Source organism: Rhincodon typus, chromosome 9 (genome assembly GCF_021869965.1).
Source record: "Rhincodon typus isolate 14 chromosome 9, sRhiTyp1.1, whole genome shotgun sequence".
Taxonomy (NCBI): Eukaryota; Metazoa; Chordata; class Chondrichthyes; order Orectolobiformes; family Rhincodontidae; genus Rhincodon; species Rhincodon typus.
Window position 1 is genome coordinate 82218621 of NC_063340.1, and position 16876 is coordinate 82235496.

General features: G+C 42.6%; 1 protein-coding gene across 1 annotated transcript; it reads left to right on the forward strand.

The window, feature by feature from the left end:
- The first annotated feature begins 680 nt into the window (after nucleotides 1-680).
- Nucleotides 681-15064, forward strand: psmb1 (proteasome 20S subunit beta 1). Its single transcript, XM_020526523.2, has 6 exons — nucleotides 681-878; nucleotides 5969-6076; nucleotides 7366-7447; nucleotides 9638-9767; nucleotides 14340-14446; nucleotides 14730-15064. The coding sequence occupies exons 1-6, from the start codon at nucleotides 784-786 to the stop codon at nucleotides 14913-14915; spliced, it is 708 nt and encodes a 235-aa protein (XP_020382112.1). The 5' UTR covers nucleotides 681-783; the 3' UTR covers nucleotides 14916-15064.
- The last annotated feature ends 1812 nt before the right edge of the window (nucleotides 15065-16876 follow it).

Genomic DNA, 16876 nt, shown 5'->3' on the forward strand with positions numbered 1-16876 from the left:
CAACCCAATGCTCTCAACGTGGACTTTACTAGTTTTGAAATCTCCCCACCCCCAGCCTCATCCCATGACCAACCCTCCCTCAGCCCCTCCTCCTTGACCTGTCCATCCTCTCTCCCACCTACCCACTCCTCCACTCTCTACTTATTTCAGAGCTCCCTTGCCCCATTTCTGAAGAAGGGTCCAGACCCAAAACGTTAGCTTTCCTGCTCCTCTGATGCTGCCTGGCCAGCTGTGTTCATCCAGCTCTACACTGTTAACTCTGACTCCAGCATCTGCACTTCTTACTATCTCAGAATTTTATTGTTTATCACTTTGTGTATGGAATCTTGCCATGAATAAATTTTCTATTGTCATTCATTAATTCAGGAGTGAAAGATTGTATTTTGTTTGTATTCATTCTCAACCATCTGGAACCTTCATACTTTCACTCCTACAACGAGGCAGGGAGTCAACTTAAAATTTGTTATACATACTATATGTTCAACAGCAATCGAGATCCCATCATGTTTGTTTTGGGACTATATGAAGCAGTAAGGGTTTCAACTGTACAATTCTGAGGAGAAAGCAAATTTCGTGGAACATTTCAGGCCCAATCACGAACTCCCAACTGTTGGGTGGACACGAGTGCGCAAGCGCATGTGGTACCGCTCCGGTGGGGAAACTATTAGTGGTGGAACTTTTCGCGCATGCGCTTGTCGATAGTACGCCGGGGAAGGGTTTGACTGCTGCACCGCAACCGCCATCTTGGCAGTGAGACAGCATCTGCTTCAGGTCCGGAAGGAAATGCCGCATTTGTATGAGTCTACGAGCATTATGGAAGGATATCAGCAAGCAAGACCCACACAGTACCGCTTCTCGCCTTATTCTTTTAATGGAGGGTGAGTGTGAGGTACCTTCAGACCAAGTCGGGCCTTGGCAGAGGATGGGAGGAGGTTGGACCTCGGAAAGGGAAAGACAGAGGAAGAAGGTTCTGGGATTGGTGTGTGTTGGCGGGGGGCAGGGGCCTGTGACTGGGGAAAGTGGGCAAACAGGATTTGGAGGGGGAGGGCTTAATAGGTCTGGGAGGGAAATTTGATGGGGGGGGCGGTGGTGAGGGTGTTAAGCAAGGGAGGCTTAGGAATCTATTGGGGGAATTCAGAACAGGTTCGCAATGGGCAGTGAACAGGTCCATGGAATGGATGGAAGAGAACAGAAGTTAACTGGATAACTTGACTACAGAAATAGGTCCGTTGGAGAGAGGTGAAGCATGACCACTTTGGAGTCTACAATAAAAGGCCTATGTCGCTTGTAACAAAACATCCACAAAGTTGATAAGTTGGTAACAAAAGCTAAGCTCAGGGTTAAAATCAGTGAGCTAGCGCTGAACCTGGGCAGTGTGTTTGACAAGGTGTATGGGGACCTGATGCCAACTTTCTCTTTCACTTTCACCCATTCACCTGCTGTTAAACACCATTGATAAACAGCTCCAGTCAATAAAAACCAAAAGAACTACAGATGCTGTAAATCAGGAACAAAAACAAAATTGCTGGAAAAGGTCAGCAGGTCTGGCAGCATCTGTGGAGGAGAAAACAGAGTTAATGTTTCGGGTCCGGTTCAGTTCAGGGAACAGTTCTGAGGAAGGGTCACCGGACCTGAAACGTTAACTCTGTTTTCTCCTCCACAGATGCTGCCAGACCTGCTGAGCTTTTCCAGCAACTTTGTTTTTGTTTTAGCTCCAGTGAATGTGTGAGAATGGTGCAAGACCAATCAACATTGCACACTAGCAGCAGATCTTCTGATAGAGAAGAGGGTGTTAGTCTAGTGAGGTTAGTTTCCGGAAGGGATGAAATCAAATTGTTTTTGTTTTGTTTGTAAAAATTGATTCAAGTTTTCAATCTTATTCATTAATAGCTCAGAATAATTTCAAAATTTGCCAGTGATAGCAAACCCAGTGTGGCAAACAGGGTAGATGAAATCAATTGATTGCCACAACGTAGGGTAACAGAATGGGCAGACAGAATTTTAACAGAGGTATGAGGAAATTCATTTTGGTAGAAAGAATGGAAGAGGCGATGTACACCGAGTCGTAGTCATACAGTGTAGAAACAGACCTTTCAGCCCTACATGTCTGTGTCGGCTGACAAATGTCAAACTGCTGTAGTCCCTTTTACCTGCACTTGGTCCATAGCCTACTGTGCCCTGGCTTTTAAATGTTCATCCAGATGCTTCTGAAATGTTACAATAGCATTTGCCCCCACCACCCTTTCAGGCAGCCCGTTCTATTTTCCTGCTATTCTATGTTGAAGAAATCTTTCCTCGGATCTCTTCTTGTTGAGTTCCCTTTTAGGAGATTCCTTTGCACTTGATACAAACGCAATACGCCAACTTCTGTGAAAAGCCACAGTTTATTTAAGCAAGTACAAGCTTTGGAGGATCACTTAACAGTCTTCGCAGGGCTTGCGGAGCCGTGTCAAGTGATGCTCTCTGTAAGGGAACCGTCCTCCCTTTATATAGGTTTTTACAGCACAGTCGGACATGCATACAAGATACAATTTTTTTTCTCCCCCATAATCACGTAACTTAATCATCTAACATTAAAACAAAGGTTAGCTGCCCAAAAACAATGTGTAAGACGAGGTAGTTCCTTATCCTTTTAGTATTTACAGAGACCAGAGTATAATTAGATTATCAGTTTTTGTCTGCGGGATCTTTTTAGCCTTAGTTCAACATTTACAGAGAGCAGAGTATAATTAGATTACCCCAATTTGTCTGCGGGACAGGGGCGCCCACGAAGCACCTAATTTCTTATATGTCAGCAGAACAGATATTAACTCTTTAACATTTCACTCTAAACTACTTACTTGTCACCTTAAGCTTGTGCCCTCTGGTCTTAGATGCATCTGCTGTAGGGAATTTCACTGAAGGGTGCAGGAATCTGGAAATAATTGTACAAATCTTTGAAAGACACAGAAAGAGTGGTTAGCAAAGCAAATGGGTTATTGAAATTTTTAAACTGAAGGCATTGAGTACAAAAGCAGGGATGTTATGCTGAACTCTTATAAAGCTGTATTTAGGGCACAAGTAGAAAATTGCATCCAGTTCTGGTCACCACACTTTAGGAAGGATGTAAGAATGCAGAGATTTACCAGAATGGTTCTATGGAAGAGATATTTTAGTTATAAGGTTAGTTTGGGAAGCGATGGTTGTTCGATTTGGAATACAGTCATTTAAAGGGAGATTTAATGGATGTGTACAAGATTGTATCAGGTTCTGTTAAGTTAGAGAAATGTTCCCGTTCACAGAGGGCACACTTAAAAGTTTGGGCTGGAAATGCAGGGGTGTTGTGAGGAAGAACTTTTATGCACAGCCTGACCTGGAGTTTGCTACTATGAAGATTGTGCAAGTGAAATTGAAAATGATTTCAGAAGGCAATTAAATGCATACTTGATCTTGCAGGGCTACAGTAACACAGCAGATATTCAAATCAAAAGCAACAGGCATCTCAACAAGAACTTTGCTAAATACATACACTCAACAAGTTGTTCATATCTGTAATACAAGACCACCTTCAAATGAGACCTAAAGTTGGCTGGAATCAGTCGATGCGTAGGAACGCTTTTCTGCTGACCACGGGTGACTAGACCTGACAATCAGGAAAGGTTTGGGAGAAATGGAGGATGATAATTTTATCAGTTGATAGAAAGGAGAGCGCTATGGAAGGGGCTGCCACTCACTTATTGGTCTCCACAAACACAAAATTTAATGCTTCATGCAGATGTGGCAGACACCCTGGGTGTAGTCTATCATCTCCCAATTTGGATGATGCCTACTACTACTTTCTTCCCACCCCACCCCAATAGGCAATTTGTTAACTTCTCAATGTAACCCAAAAAGGATCTTTTGTCTATTGTGTTGGAAAGATTTTTGTCTTCATTTTTGCAGACAGATCATGACTGTAAAGGATGGGGACATGGGTAACTAGAGAGGAAAACTGAGATCTTTTGCTGAAATGATGTTAGCCCACACAAAAATATAACGCTTAGCTGCAACTGATGCTGCTGTGCCACATACATAAAGTATCTATGGCAGACCTGAATTTGTAACACATCAATACATAACTTAGAGTGTAAGTAAATGGCTGTGAGTTCCAGATAGTACATTACTTCCTTTTATATGAAGATCAAGGTGCACAGCTTGGGGCATAACAGTACATACACTTTTAGACGTTTGATAGAAACAGCAGATGCTGTGTGTTTGACATGTCACAAAATTTGTTTTAGTTTAGTTTGATTTATTACTGTCACGTACTGAAATATAGTGAAAAGTGTTGTTTTGCATGCTATACAGGTAGATTGCACCATACAAGTGCATCAGGGTAGCAGAACAGCATGTACAATAGTGTTAGAGCCACTGAGAAGGTGCAGATAGAGAGATCTGAATTAACATTCGAGGTCCAATTAAAAGCCTGATAACAGCGGGGAAGAAGCTGTTCTTGAATCTATTCATACATACATACAAGCTTTTATATTTGCCTGGTGGAACAGGGTATAACCGGGGTGGGAGGGGTCTTTGATTATGTTGGAGTTATTGTAGATTATTGATTATAGATGGAGTCAGTGGATGGTTTGTGTGATGGACTGTGCTGTGTTCATGACTCTAGTTTCTTGTGTTCTTGGGAAGAACGGTTGCCGTACCATGCTGTGGTGCATCGAGATAGAATGCTTTGTATGGTATATCTATAAAAATTGGTAAGAGTCCTTGTGGACATGCCAAATTTCCTTAGCCTCTTGAAGTAGAGACGTTGTTGTGCTTTATTGACGATTGCGTCACCATGGATGGACCAAGACAGATTGTTGGTGATCATCACTCCCAGGACATGACACTCTCGACCATCTCCACCTCAGCACCATTGATGCAGATAGGGCCATGTCCTGCACTCCACTTGCTGAAGTCAATGACCAACTTCTTCATTTTGTTGACACTGTTGGAGAGGTTATTGTCTTTAACCATGCCGCTTAAGCACTTAGTCTCTTTCCTGTACTCTGTTGTCTTGTTGTTTGAGATCCGACTTATAACTGTCGTCAGCAAACTTGTAAATGGAGTTAGGGCAGAATTTGGCCACACAGCCATGAGTGTATAAGGAGTATAATAGGGGCTCAAGCAACTTTGCAGGACACCTATGTTGAGGATAATGGTGGAGGAAGCATTGTCACCTATTCTTACTGATTGCAGTCTATGGGTCAGAAAGTTAAGGATCCAGTTACAGAGGGAGGAGCTGAGACACAGATCTCAGTTTACAAACGAAAAATTGGCTCTTGTTTCACTGCTGTAATGTCAGAAATGCATGTCAAAAGTACTTAATTAGTTGTAAAGCATTTTGACACATTCAGGTCAAATCAGCAATTTTGTAAATGTATGTTTGTCTTGAGAATCCGAGTTATACTTCCCCTGAGCATCTGTACTCTGAAGAACAGGTAGCCATGATGTGGAGCTGCCAGTGTTGGACTGGATTGGATGAAGTCAGAAGCCACACAACAGGTTATAGTCCAACAGGCTTATTTGAAATCACAAGCTTTCAGAGTGCTGTCCCTTTGCTGACACTTCACCTGATGAAGGGGCAGCGCTTCGAAAACTTGTGATTTCAAATAAATCTATTGGACTATAACCTGCTAATGTGTGGCTTCTGACTCTGAAGAACGGGGCATTCACTGCGAAAATGAATGAGTCAGCTTTGAGAGGTACACATGCAGTTATGAATAAGTTAGTGAATCAGTAGGGTATGGGAGGTTGCTGACTTTAGTACATGTTCAATTGCACTGAGTGGCTGGAGCAATATCTGTGTAAACCATATTGAAATTATTTTCACAGTAATTCCAGCACATGTAAAGTGCAAAATAAAAATCAACCTTGGATTGTTCTTTTTGTGTTTTTTGAAATGTATTTCTGATGTTTTTATTTTCTTTTTCTCCCCTGTTGTCATTATTAAAAGAACTGTGTTGGCCTTAGCTGGTGGGGACTTTTCCATTGTTGCTTCAGATACACGACTGAGTGAAGGTTACTCCATTCACAGTCGGGACTCTCCAAAATGCTACAAACTGTAAGTGCAAAAAGCATAATTTTATTCATGCAAAGAATTTTGAGCAATGTTATGCAGACCTGTGTGTTTTGAGGTTTATTTTTCTTATATCATTAACTTTAAGTGCACAACCAGTGAAAGAGAAGGCAACCTGGGCTTAGGTTCAATCGTGTAATTTGTTCTGACATGGCAGAATTGGTTTGTTCCCATTCCAAGTCTGAAGGGATATCTGCCAAGATTTCCATTCTTGGTAATTATTCTATGGGAGAAGGATTCAAATTGATGGTATGCAAGAAAAATCATCCCTTGTGCTCTTTAGGACTGTGTGCTAACTAATTCATTTTCCTTTTCATCTTACATTTATAGATTTTTATGTTCCTTGCAGAAAAGGAAGGCAATCTTTGGGATAAAATTCATGAAGTATAGGAACTTCAAGTGTGCTTTGTGTTTGATTCTCATAGCCAGATCATTCCAATTATTTATCCTTTTATCTTTGTTCTGGGTCCCTTGTTTAGTCCCTTGATTTCCCCTCTTTCCCCACCTTGCTTGTGGAAGCTTCTGACCATCACAGATTAACCCAGCACTCACTGCTTTCAGTCCACCAGACATGGGAGGTGTGTGCAAGTGGAAAGTTGTACCACAGTATTCGTACACAGACTGTCTGTAAATTGTTGCTTGTGTCTCAGTTTTATTTAAATCTGCTTTTGGGCCCATGCACTCTTATCCTCTTGTGAAGTTTCTGGTGAGTAAATGAATTTTTTTCTTCCACACCTCCTCAACTGCTGAATCAAATCCAGGATTTAAACTGTTCCAGTGATAGAAATATTGGAAATTTTATTTCTCCAGTTTGTAAGTCACCAAGGTTCAATTGGTAGTATTGTCTCTGAGCCAAAGTTTGTATTCCAAGCCTCGCTCCAGGACTTCAGCTTAAAAGACAACGCTTGCACTGTACAGGTAGTTCTCCTATAATGCGATAGTTGTGTTCTCGTGTGACCTTGCACTATAGAAAATCAAGTTATAAGGAAATCACTATACCTGTACAGCATAAAGTTTGTGTTATCCAAACAGTGTCCAGTATTCGTCCATCACATTACAGCCAATTCGCGTTAATGAAACGCCCGTTATAGCAGAACTATCTGTGGTTCAGTACTGACAGCATGCAGCACTGTAGAAGGTGCTGTCTCTCAGATGAGATGTTAAACTTCGGGTGGATGTGACTGTGCTCTTTAGTATTGTTCAGTAAATGACATTAGGATGTTCCAACCATTCAGATTTCACATTATATCCTTTCTGTTTTGATGCCCTTTTAGGACAGATGAAACAGTGATTGGATGCACTGGATTCCATGGCGACTGTCTTACTCTAACAAAAATTATTGATGCAAGATTAAAGGTATTTACGATTTATAAAACGCAGCATAAGGTATTCAACTACACAGGCTATTGAAAGTAGAGTATTGTTGAATAGCACGGTGGCTCAGTGGTTAGCACTGCTGCCTCAGCACCAGGAACCCAGGTTTGAGTCCACCTTCGGGTGACTGTATGGAATTTGCGCATTCTCCCCGTGTCTGTGTGGATTTCCTCCGGGTGCTCCGGTTTCCTCCCACAGTCCAAAGATGTGCGGGCTAGGTGGCTTGGCCGTGCTACATTGTCTGTAGTGCCCAGGGATCTTTAGGTTAGGTGGGTTAGACATGGGAAATCAGCGGTAGGGAAATGGGTCTGGGTGGGATGCTCTTCAGAGGGGCGGTGTGAACTTATTGGGCCAAATGGCCAGTTTCCACACTGTAGGTATTCTATGATCTGTTTATGTTCATCTCCATTATCTCCGTTAGAAATCTGAACAATGGAGCATCTCTCACTTTAGCCACCAGGTGGCAGCTTCATGTGTGGCATGGTCAGGTCAATTATGGTCAGGCACAGTAAAACTCCTATTTATCTCCTTTGTCTGAACACACCGCCTTTGCCCAAGATTCTGAAGAATTTCTTGTGGGGAAAAAAATGAACCTTCAACAGACTTCGACCTCTCTGTAGTTGTCAAATTAGAAGTAGATTCATGGTTCTTTGTGACTGTGTGTCTAAAAATTAGTTCCATTGTTTTACACCTTAAGACAAGCACTGAATTAGGCTCAGAGATAGTAGGAACTGCAGATGCTGGAGAATCTGAGACAACAAGGTGCAGGGCTGGATGAACACAGCAGGCCAAGCAGCATCATAGGAGCAGAAAGGCTGACGTTTCGGGCCTAGACCCTTCATCAGAAAAGGCTGTTCGGCCGATCGAGTCTGCTCTGCCATTTAATCATGGCTAATATATTTCTCAACACCATTCTCCTGCCATCTCTTCATAATCTTCTTACCAATCAAGAATATCTCTCTCTGACTTACTTTTGCTCAATGTCTTGGCCTCCACAGCCCTCCTTGGCAATAAATTCCACTGATTAACTACCCTTTGGTGGAAGAAATTCTTCCTCATCTCAGTTCTAAAGGGTTGTCCCTTTACTCTTGAGGCTGTGCCCTTGGGTCCTTGTCTCTCCTGCTGGTGGAAACATCGCGTCCATGTCCACGCTATCCAGGCCTGTCAGTATCTGTAAGTTTCAATCAGATCCTCGCCCATTATCCTTCTGAACTCCATGGAGCACAGATCCAGTGTCCTCGACCACTCTTCGTATGATAAGCTGTTCATCCCCTGGATCATTCCTGTAAACCTCCTCTGGACCCCCTTCTCCCTTAAATAGGGCCCAAAACTGCTCATGATGTTAGAAATGCAGTCTGACCAGAGACTTTTACAACCTCAGTAGTGCATAGAAACATAGAATCCCTACAGTGTGAAAACAGGCCATTTGGACCACTGGTTCCACACCAACCCTCCGAAGAGCATCCCTCCCAGATCCTCTTACCCTATCCTTGTAACCCTGCATATCCAATGGCTAATCCACCTACACTGGACACTATGGACAATTTAGCATGGCCAATCCACCAAACATGCACATTTTTGGACTGTGGGAGGAAACTGGGGCACCCAGAGAAAATGTGCGGACTCAATGTGCATTGAACCTGGGTCTCAGTGCTGTGAGGCAGCAGTGCTAACTACTGAGCCACCGCACTGCCCTGATTTGCTGTTTTTTTTCTAGCTCTCTTGAAATGAATGCTAATACTGCATTCACTTTCCTGACTGCCAACTGAACCTACATCTTAACCTTAAGAGAATCCTGAATTAGGATGCCCAAGTCCCTTTGGCAGAAACCTTTCACCTTGTAGAAAATTGTCTACGTCTCTGTTCTTCCTACGAACGTGCATAACCTGACGCTTTCTCGTGTTGTACTCATCTGCCATTTCTTTGCTCACTCTCCCAACCTGACCAAGTCCTTCTGCAGCCTCTCCTCTTCCTCAACATTAAATGGCCTTCCACCAGTCTTTGTAGTCTGCAAACTTAGCAACAATGCCCTTGGTTCCTTCATCTAGATCATTGACAGCTATTCATGTCGTACATCAATATGGAATTACAGTATATCTGTTTTCTCCAGGATGCTTAAAGCTGCATTTTAAAAATTTATTTAACTGATCCCTTTGTAATCGTGTATTTCAGATGTACAAACATTCGAACAATAAGACAATGACAAGTGGGGCGATAGCAGCAATGCTGTCTACAATTCTGTATTCACGACGTTTTTTCCCCTACTATGTTTACAATATCATTGGGGGCCTTGATGAGGAAGGTGAGATTGAATGTTTAGTTGTGACCGTATCATCTATTTTATTTTCTTCCAAGTCATACTTTTTATTTGCATCGGTCTATGTATTATTGTGCCTGAGAAAGATAGATTGAGTTGCTATGTTTGTGTTTCTTCTTTGTTTTGCATCTATAAGTACAGTAATTGTGAAATATTTCAGGCTGTTTTACAGTATAGCATTCACCAAGGTTTGGGAACAGTTTGCCTATTCACCACCTCCTTATTGCTGAATTAACGAAATACTTGTTTATAAAGTATCTTTCACAATCTCAGGATATTGCTAAACAGACTTTTTTATTATTCATTTGTGGGATGTGGGTGTTGCTGCCTGGCCAGCATTTCTTGCCCATCCCTAGTTGCCCTTGAGAAAGTGCTCCTGAGCTGCCTCCTTGAACTGCTGCAGTCCACCTGCTGTGCATTGACCCACAGTATCATTAGGGAGGGAATTCCAGGATTTTGACCCAGCGACAGTCAAGGAACGGCGAATATATTTCCAAATCAGGATGCTGAGTGACTTGGAGTGGAGCTTTCAGGTGGTGGTCTTCCTATATATCTGCTGCCCTTATCCTTCTAGTTGGAAATAGTCATGAATTTGGAAGGTGCTGTCTGAGGATCTTTGGTGAATTTCTGCAGCGCATCTTGTACGTAGTACACACTGCTGCTACTGAGCGTCGGTGGCTGAGGGAGTGGATGCAGATTGGCAGAGCCAATCAAGCGGGCTGCTTTGTCCTGGATGGTTTCAAGCTTCTTGAGTGTTTTTGGTTCTGCACCCATCCAGGCAAGTGGGGAGTATTCCATCACACTCCTGATTTGTGCCTTGTAGATGGCGGACAGGCTTTGAGGAGTCAGGAGGTGAGTTGCAGTATTCCTAGCTTCTGACCTGCTCTTGTAGCCACTACATTTATGTGGTGAGTCCAGTTGAGTTTCTGATTGATGACAACTCCCAGGAGGTTGATAATGGGGGATTTAGTGATGGTAACAGCATTGAATGTCATGGAGCAGTGGTTAGATTGTCTCTTATTCATGATGGTCAAGGCCTGGCATTTGTGTGGTGCAAATGTTACTTGCCACGTAAGTCCAAGCCTGGATATTGTCCAGATCTTATTGCATTTAGACACGGACTGCTTCAGTGTATGAGGTGGCGTGAATGGTGCTGAACATTGTGCAATCATCGAACATCCCCACTTCTGACCTTATGATGGAGGGAGGGTCATTGATGAAGCAGCTGAAGGAGGTTGGGCCTAGGGCACTACCCTGAGGAATTCCTGCAGAGATGTCCTGGAGCTGAGATGACTGACCTCCAACAACCACAACCATCTTACTCAGTGTCAGGTATGACACCAACCACCAGAGAATTTGCCCCCTGATACCCATTGATTCCAGTTTTGCCAGGGCTCCTTTATGCCGCACTCGGTCGAAAGCAGCCTTGATGTCAAAGGCTATTATTCTCACCTCGCTTCTGGAATTCAGCTCTTCTGTCCATGTTTGAACCAAGGCTGTAACTAGGTCAGGTGCTGAGTGGCCCTGGCAGAATCCAAACTTATCACTGAGCAGATGCTGCTTGATAGCACTGATGATACCTTCCATCACTTTACTGATGATTGAGTGTAGACTTGGGCGATAATCGACCAGGTTGGATTTTACGTACAGAACATAGTTAGGCAATTTTCCACATTGTCGGGTGGATGACAGTGTTCTAACTGTACAGGAACAGCTTGGCTAGGGGAGCGGCATGTTCTGGAGCACAAGTCTTCAGTACTATTGCTGTAATGTTGTCAGGGCTTGTAGCCTTTGCCATATCCAATGCCTCGAACTGTTCCTTGATATCATGGAATGAATTGAATTGGCTGAAAACTGGTATCTGTAATGCTGGGGACCATTGGAGGAGGCAGAGATGGATCATCTGTTCAGCACTTCTGGCTGAAGATTGCTGCAAATACTTCAGCCTTATCTTTTGCACTGATGTGCTGGGCTCTTTCGTCATTGAGGATGGGGATATTTATGGAGCTTTCTCCGGTGAGTTGTTTAATCGTCCACCACCATTGGATGTGGCAGGACTGCAGAGCTTAGATCTAATCCGTTGGTTGTGGGATTGCTTAGCTCTGTCTATCATTTGCTGCTTATGCTGTTTGACATGCAAGTAGTCCTGTTTGACATGCAAGTAGTCCTGTTTGGTGGCTTCATCAGGTTGACACCTCATCTTCAGGTATGCCTGGTACTGCTCCTGGCATACCTTCCTGCACTCTTCTTGAACCAGGGTTGATACCCTGGCTTGATGGTAATGCTGGGGTATATGTTGGGCCATGAGCTGACAGTTTGTGCTGGAGTACAGTTCTGCTGTTGATGGCCCACACAGCCTCATGAATGCCCAGTCTTGTGTTGCTAGATCTGTGTGAAGTCTGTCCCATTTAGCACAGTGATAGTGCCACATAACACGATGGAGGTTATTCTCAGTGTGAAGGCAGGACTTCATCTCCACAAGGATTGTGCGATGGTCACTGTCACCGATACTGTCATGGACAGATGCAGCTGGCAGATTGGTAAGAATGAGGTCAAGTATGTTTTTCCCTTTTGTTGGTTCCCTAAACACCTGCTGCAGACCCAGTGTAGTCCTTTAGGACCGGACCATCTCAATCAGTAGTACTGCTTGTTGAGCCACTCTCGGTGGTGAACATTGAAATTACCCATCCAGAGTACATTTTATGCCCTTGCCATCCTCTGTTCTTCCTCTAAGTGTTGTTCAACATGGAGAAGTACCAATTCATCAGCCGACAGAGGACGGTATGTGGTAATCAGGCAGTTTCCTTGCCCACGTTTAACCTGAAGCCATGAGTCTTCATGGGATCTGGAGTCAATGTTGAGGACTCCCAGGGTAGCTCCCCACTGACTGTATACCACTGTGCTGTCACCTTTGCTGGGTCTGTCCTGCAGGTGAGACAGGACATATACTAATAGATCATTGCCTTCCGGCTACTGTAATAGCTGTAGTCAGCTGTTATAAAATAGGAAATGTGGCAGCTAATCTGTACACAGCAAGCTCCCATAAGTATCATTGTGTCAGGTTCTTTTGTGATGTTGATTTGAGGAATGAGTACCTGTGGCCACGGGGTACAACTCCTGTGCTTCTCTTTGAAATAGTGTGTTGAGAGCTGTTTGTCCACCTGAGAAGCATCAAGAGGCCTCAGTTTTGGCATTTCTTCTGAAAGGCTGCATCTCCAACAGTGCAGCACTCCCTCAATACTGCACTGGAGTGTCAGCCTAGATTTTGTGCTCAAGTGTTTTGTTTTGATTTAGTCTTGTTCTTCAGTCTTCGAATTCAGGGAAGAGTGTTGCCATCTAAACCACAGGAAGTGAACAGATTGGTTTTGTTATAAATGTGTCCTTAGCTCTAATGTAATTGAATCAGTTCTTGGAGAGCTTTGGCTAAAGACTATATCTTTGTGGTAGTAAGTAGAATAAGATTATTAATAATTGCTGTTGTTAACTGAGCTGGATCGAAGTTGATGATTAAAACCAGAGAGGTCACAAATTGCTGGAAATATTTTAATTCATTCATGGGATATGGGAATCCCTGATTAGGCCAGCATTTATTTATGCTCAATGCCATTTGGACTGTGTTGAGCTGCTGCCTTAAACTGTTATAGCCAGTGATGAATAGGTTACTTACAGAATACAGAGAAGCTTGGATAAAATGGACATGGAGTTGTTTCCACTTGTAGGTCAGATTAGGACCAGAGGGCCCAGCCACAACTGAGGTGAGGAATTTCTTCAGTGAAAGGGTAACTAATCTGTGGAATTTATTGCTGCAAAAGGCTGTGGGCATCATGTCAATGATTGTATTTACGATAGAGATAGGGGTTCTTAATTGATAAAGGGATCATGGATGTGAAACATGTCTGCAATGATCAAATGATGGAACAGACTTGATGGGCCAAATGGCCTAATTCTGCTCTTATGTTTTGTGGTTTTATAGATGTCAGACTTGCCTTTTAAGTAAGAAAGTCATGAATACTAGCTGAACACTAGTGATTCAACTCTGCAATCTGGGAGTGATAGGCCAGTGTAGTACTGAGGGAGTGCTGTTGGAGGTATTGTCCTTTCGATAATGTTTTAAATGAGCTTCTGTCTGCTCTCCACAAGTAAACATCAGTTTGTTCCTCACGAAAACTACAGTTTAATTTGTTGTACAATTCTCAGCTTATTGTGAGGCACTTGCTGTACATAAGTTGCCCACTGTGTTTCCCTACATTATAACAATTAATACACTTTGAAAGTACTTCCTTGGTTTTCAAGTGGTTTGATCTATCTTGAGGATGTGAAAGAAGCTAATATTGTATTAATTTGTATATCTCTGTATATAGAATGCTTAATGTAAGTTTCTGTTGATGTTGATTCACTATGGAATCAATAATAAAAAGTTATACAAATAAGTTAGTTTGTCTACAAATACAGTGGAATTTCTGCTAGTTTTGAAATACATGGAAGAATAAATCGTAACTATATTCATTCTTTATATACGTATTTGAATGTGTTTCCTCACTTTTTTGTTAAATGCAGGGAAGGGTGCAGTGTATAGCTTTGACCCTGTAGGATCCTATCAGAGAGATGCTTACAAAGCTGGTGGATCGGCTAGTGCTATGCTTCAACCACTTCTAGACAACCAGGTAATATTTTTTGATCCAACAACACTCATTAACAATTTACACAGCAAGTAGAATCTATGCAGGGCTGTGTCAGAGCCAGATTCTTATCTTAGTACGGAGATTTATTTGATGGGAATATGAATCGTAACACTCTCATTTTACCAGTCACTAATGAAGCAACTCCAACTTAAGGCATGATTTATGTTATTTTCTATTTAAATAACAAAAGTAGTACAAATTATCAGCTAAATGCAGTGAAACATTGTAGATAAAGACCTTGATTTGGCTGTGTTTTCTTTGCTAGATTGGATTCAAGAACATGGAGAATGTAGACCACGTCCCTCTCACACTGGAGAAAGCACTACAGTTGGTAAAAGATGTTTTCATCTCTGCAGCTGAGAGAGATGTTTACACCGGTGACGCTCTGAAGATTTGCGTCATTACAAAAGATGGAATCACAGAGGAAACAGTGCCTCTGCGGAAAGATTAAGTCCAAAAACCTTCCCATTCAGAACCATCTTTGGTGTCAACTTAAAGTAGTTATTTTTCCTTTCATGCTAGTAATGAACCTGCCGGAAAATGCTTTTTGTATGTTTTGTTGTAAGATACTGAACTAAACTTTCATGCCAATAAACTAAACATGTTTCTGTTTTGAATTTCTACGGAAAACTGTACTCAAAGGCTGGTTGTAACAATGCACCGCATTTGCTTGTGAAATGCTCTTTTCCCACAGAAAAATTTGTTCTTACCATATTCCTCTCTTGGGGGCATTTCCTCTTAGGTGATGTATGCATTTTATTTGTACAAGTTAATCTCTGGTAGCTATCCAAGGTCAACTGGTGACTTACAATTGAACTCCTTTACCCAGGAAATGGTGAGAATGTGTAGTATCTTCCATGAGGAGTATCTCAGGGAAGATAATAGATGTGGTTGACTGAAAATTGAATATTCATGAGAGGGTGAAAGGACTAGTTTAGGTTGAGTTAACGGAGAGCTGGAGGGAGTTTAATTGGAGCATGAACAGTCCCATGGACTGACAAGCCTGTTTCTGCAGTGCTGTTTCTGTGGACTTTTTTTAAATTCAATCCAAGGGTATGAGAGCTACTGGGAAGACTAGCATTTGTTGGCCATTTTTAATTGGTCTTGAGAAAACAGACCGGAGCTGCTGGCTTGTGGCCTAAGTTCAGGGCTGTGTGGGGAAGCTGTTCCAGGTTTTTGAGCCAATGCCCGTAAGGAAGTGGGGATATCATTCCAAGTCAAGGTGGTAAACGAAAGTGGTTGTGCAAGAAGTGGGTTTGGAAAGTGCTGTCGAAGGAGGTGCTCAGCAAGTTGCTGCCCTTCATGAGTGTCTGGGCGTGAATGTAAAACATAGCTGTGATTTTATATTGCATACAGTTATAACACAAACATGATTTGGATGCAGGGCTGGATGAACCTAAGCCCGAAACGTCAGCCTTTCTGCTCCTATGATGCTGCTTGGCCTGCTGTGTTCATCCAGCCCTGCACCTTGTTGTCTTGGATTCTCCAGCATCTGCAGTTCCTACTATCTCTAACATGATTTGGATGTTGCCCATTAACGTATAGACCAGTTAATGGGAAGGGAAAGCTGCCCATGTAGTGTCTTAATAGGCCTGAGAGTGTGCTAAAAGCAGCCCAAGTCATGGCAGGACCAGGGTGTGGGAGTGGGTGAAAAACATGGAAAGATGGAATCAGGCTGTACAGTTATTGGACTCTATGTTGAGCCCTAGAAGCTGCATGGTCCCTGAGTAGAAAATACAATGCTGTTCTGCATGCTTGCACTTAGGATCACTGAAACACTGCAGTAGGCTATAGTGACTATAGATCAAATCGGAGTCAGGGTATTCTGCAGACAGTAAATCACCAGATTCCTGAAAAACTTACTTTCAACATGTAGCTTTTTGCTAGCATCATAGAAGATTCTCTACTCGTTTGAATGGGTGCAACTTCAAGAACTACTGAAAAAGCTCAATACCAGCTAGGACAAAGCAGCCTGCTTGATTAGCATCCCAGTCACCACCTTCAGCATTCACTCACTCAATCAACAGAGCATTGTTGCAGCCTGTTCTGTCAGCAGGATGCACAGCCGTTGTCATTGCAGTTTCTGCAGAATGATTCAAGCTCATGACCTCTGGTGCCTAGAACAAATCTAATTTCAAGATTATGTCCCTTTGTTCTTGATTTTACCATAGAAGGAAATCACTTTTTCTTGAGCCCTTTTAGCATTATAAATATGCTAATTAAATTATGCCTCAACCTTCTAAACAAGGAAATAAAACCATTTTTACGCAACCGTACCAGCAACATTACTAAGTAGCAATCATGAGTAGGAACTTCACTGAACGATGCAAAGATCAGCTGTAAGGCACCTACCAGTATTTCTGTGGTACCCGTCTTGTACCATCTCCACAATGGACTGCAGCAACTCACCAA

Excerpts from the sequence above, each read along its gene's own strand:
- psmb1 (XM_020526523.2), top strand. The coding sequence starts at position 784 with ATGCCGCATTTGTATGAGTCTACGAGCATTATGGAAGGATATCAGCAA. Across the intron at positions 7,448-9,637 it reads TTATTGATGCAAGATTAAAG|ATGTACAAACATTCGAACAA; the intron begins GTATTTACGATT and ends CGTGTATTTCAG. Across the intron at positions 14,447-14,729 it reads AACCACTTCTAGACAACCAG|ATTGGATTCAAGAACATGGA; the intron begins GTAATATTTTTT and ends TTTCTTTGCTAG.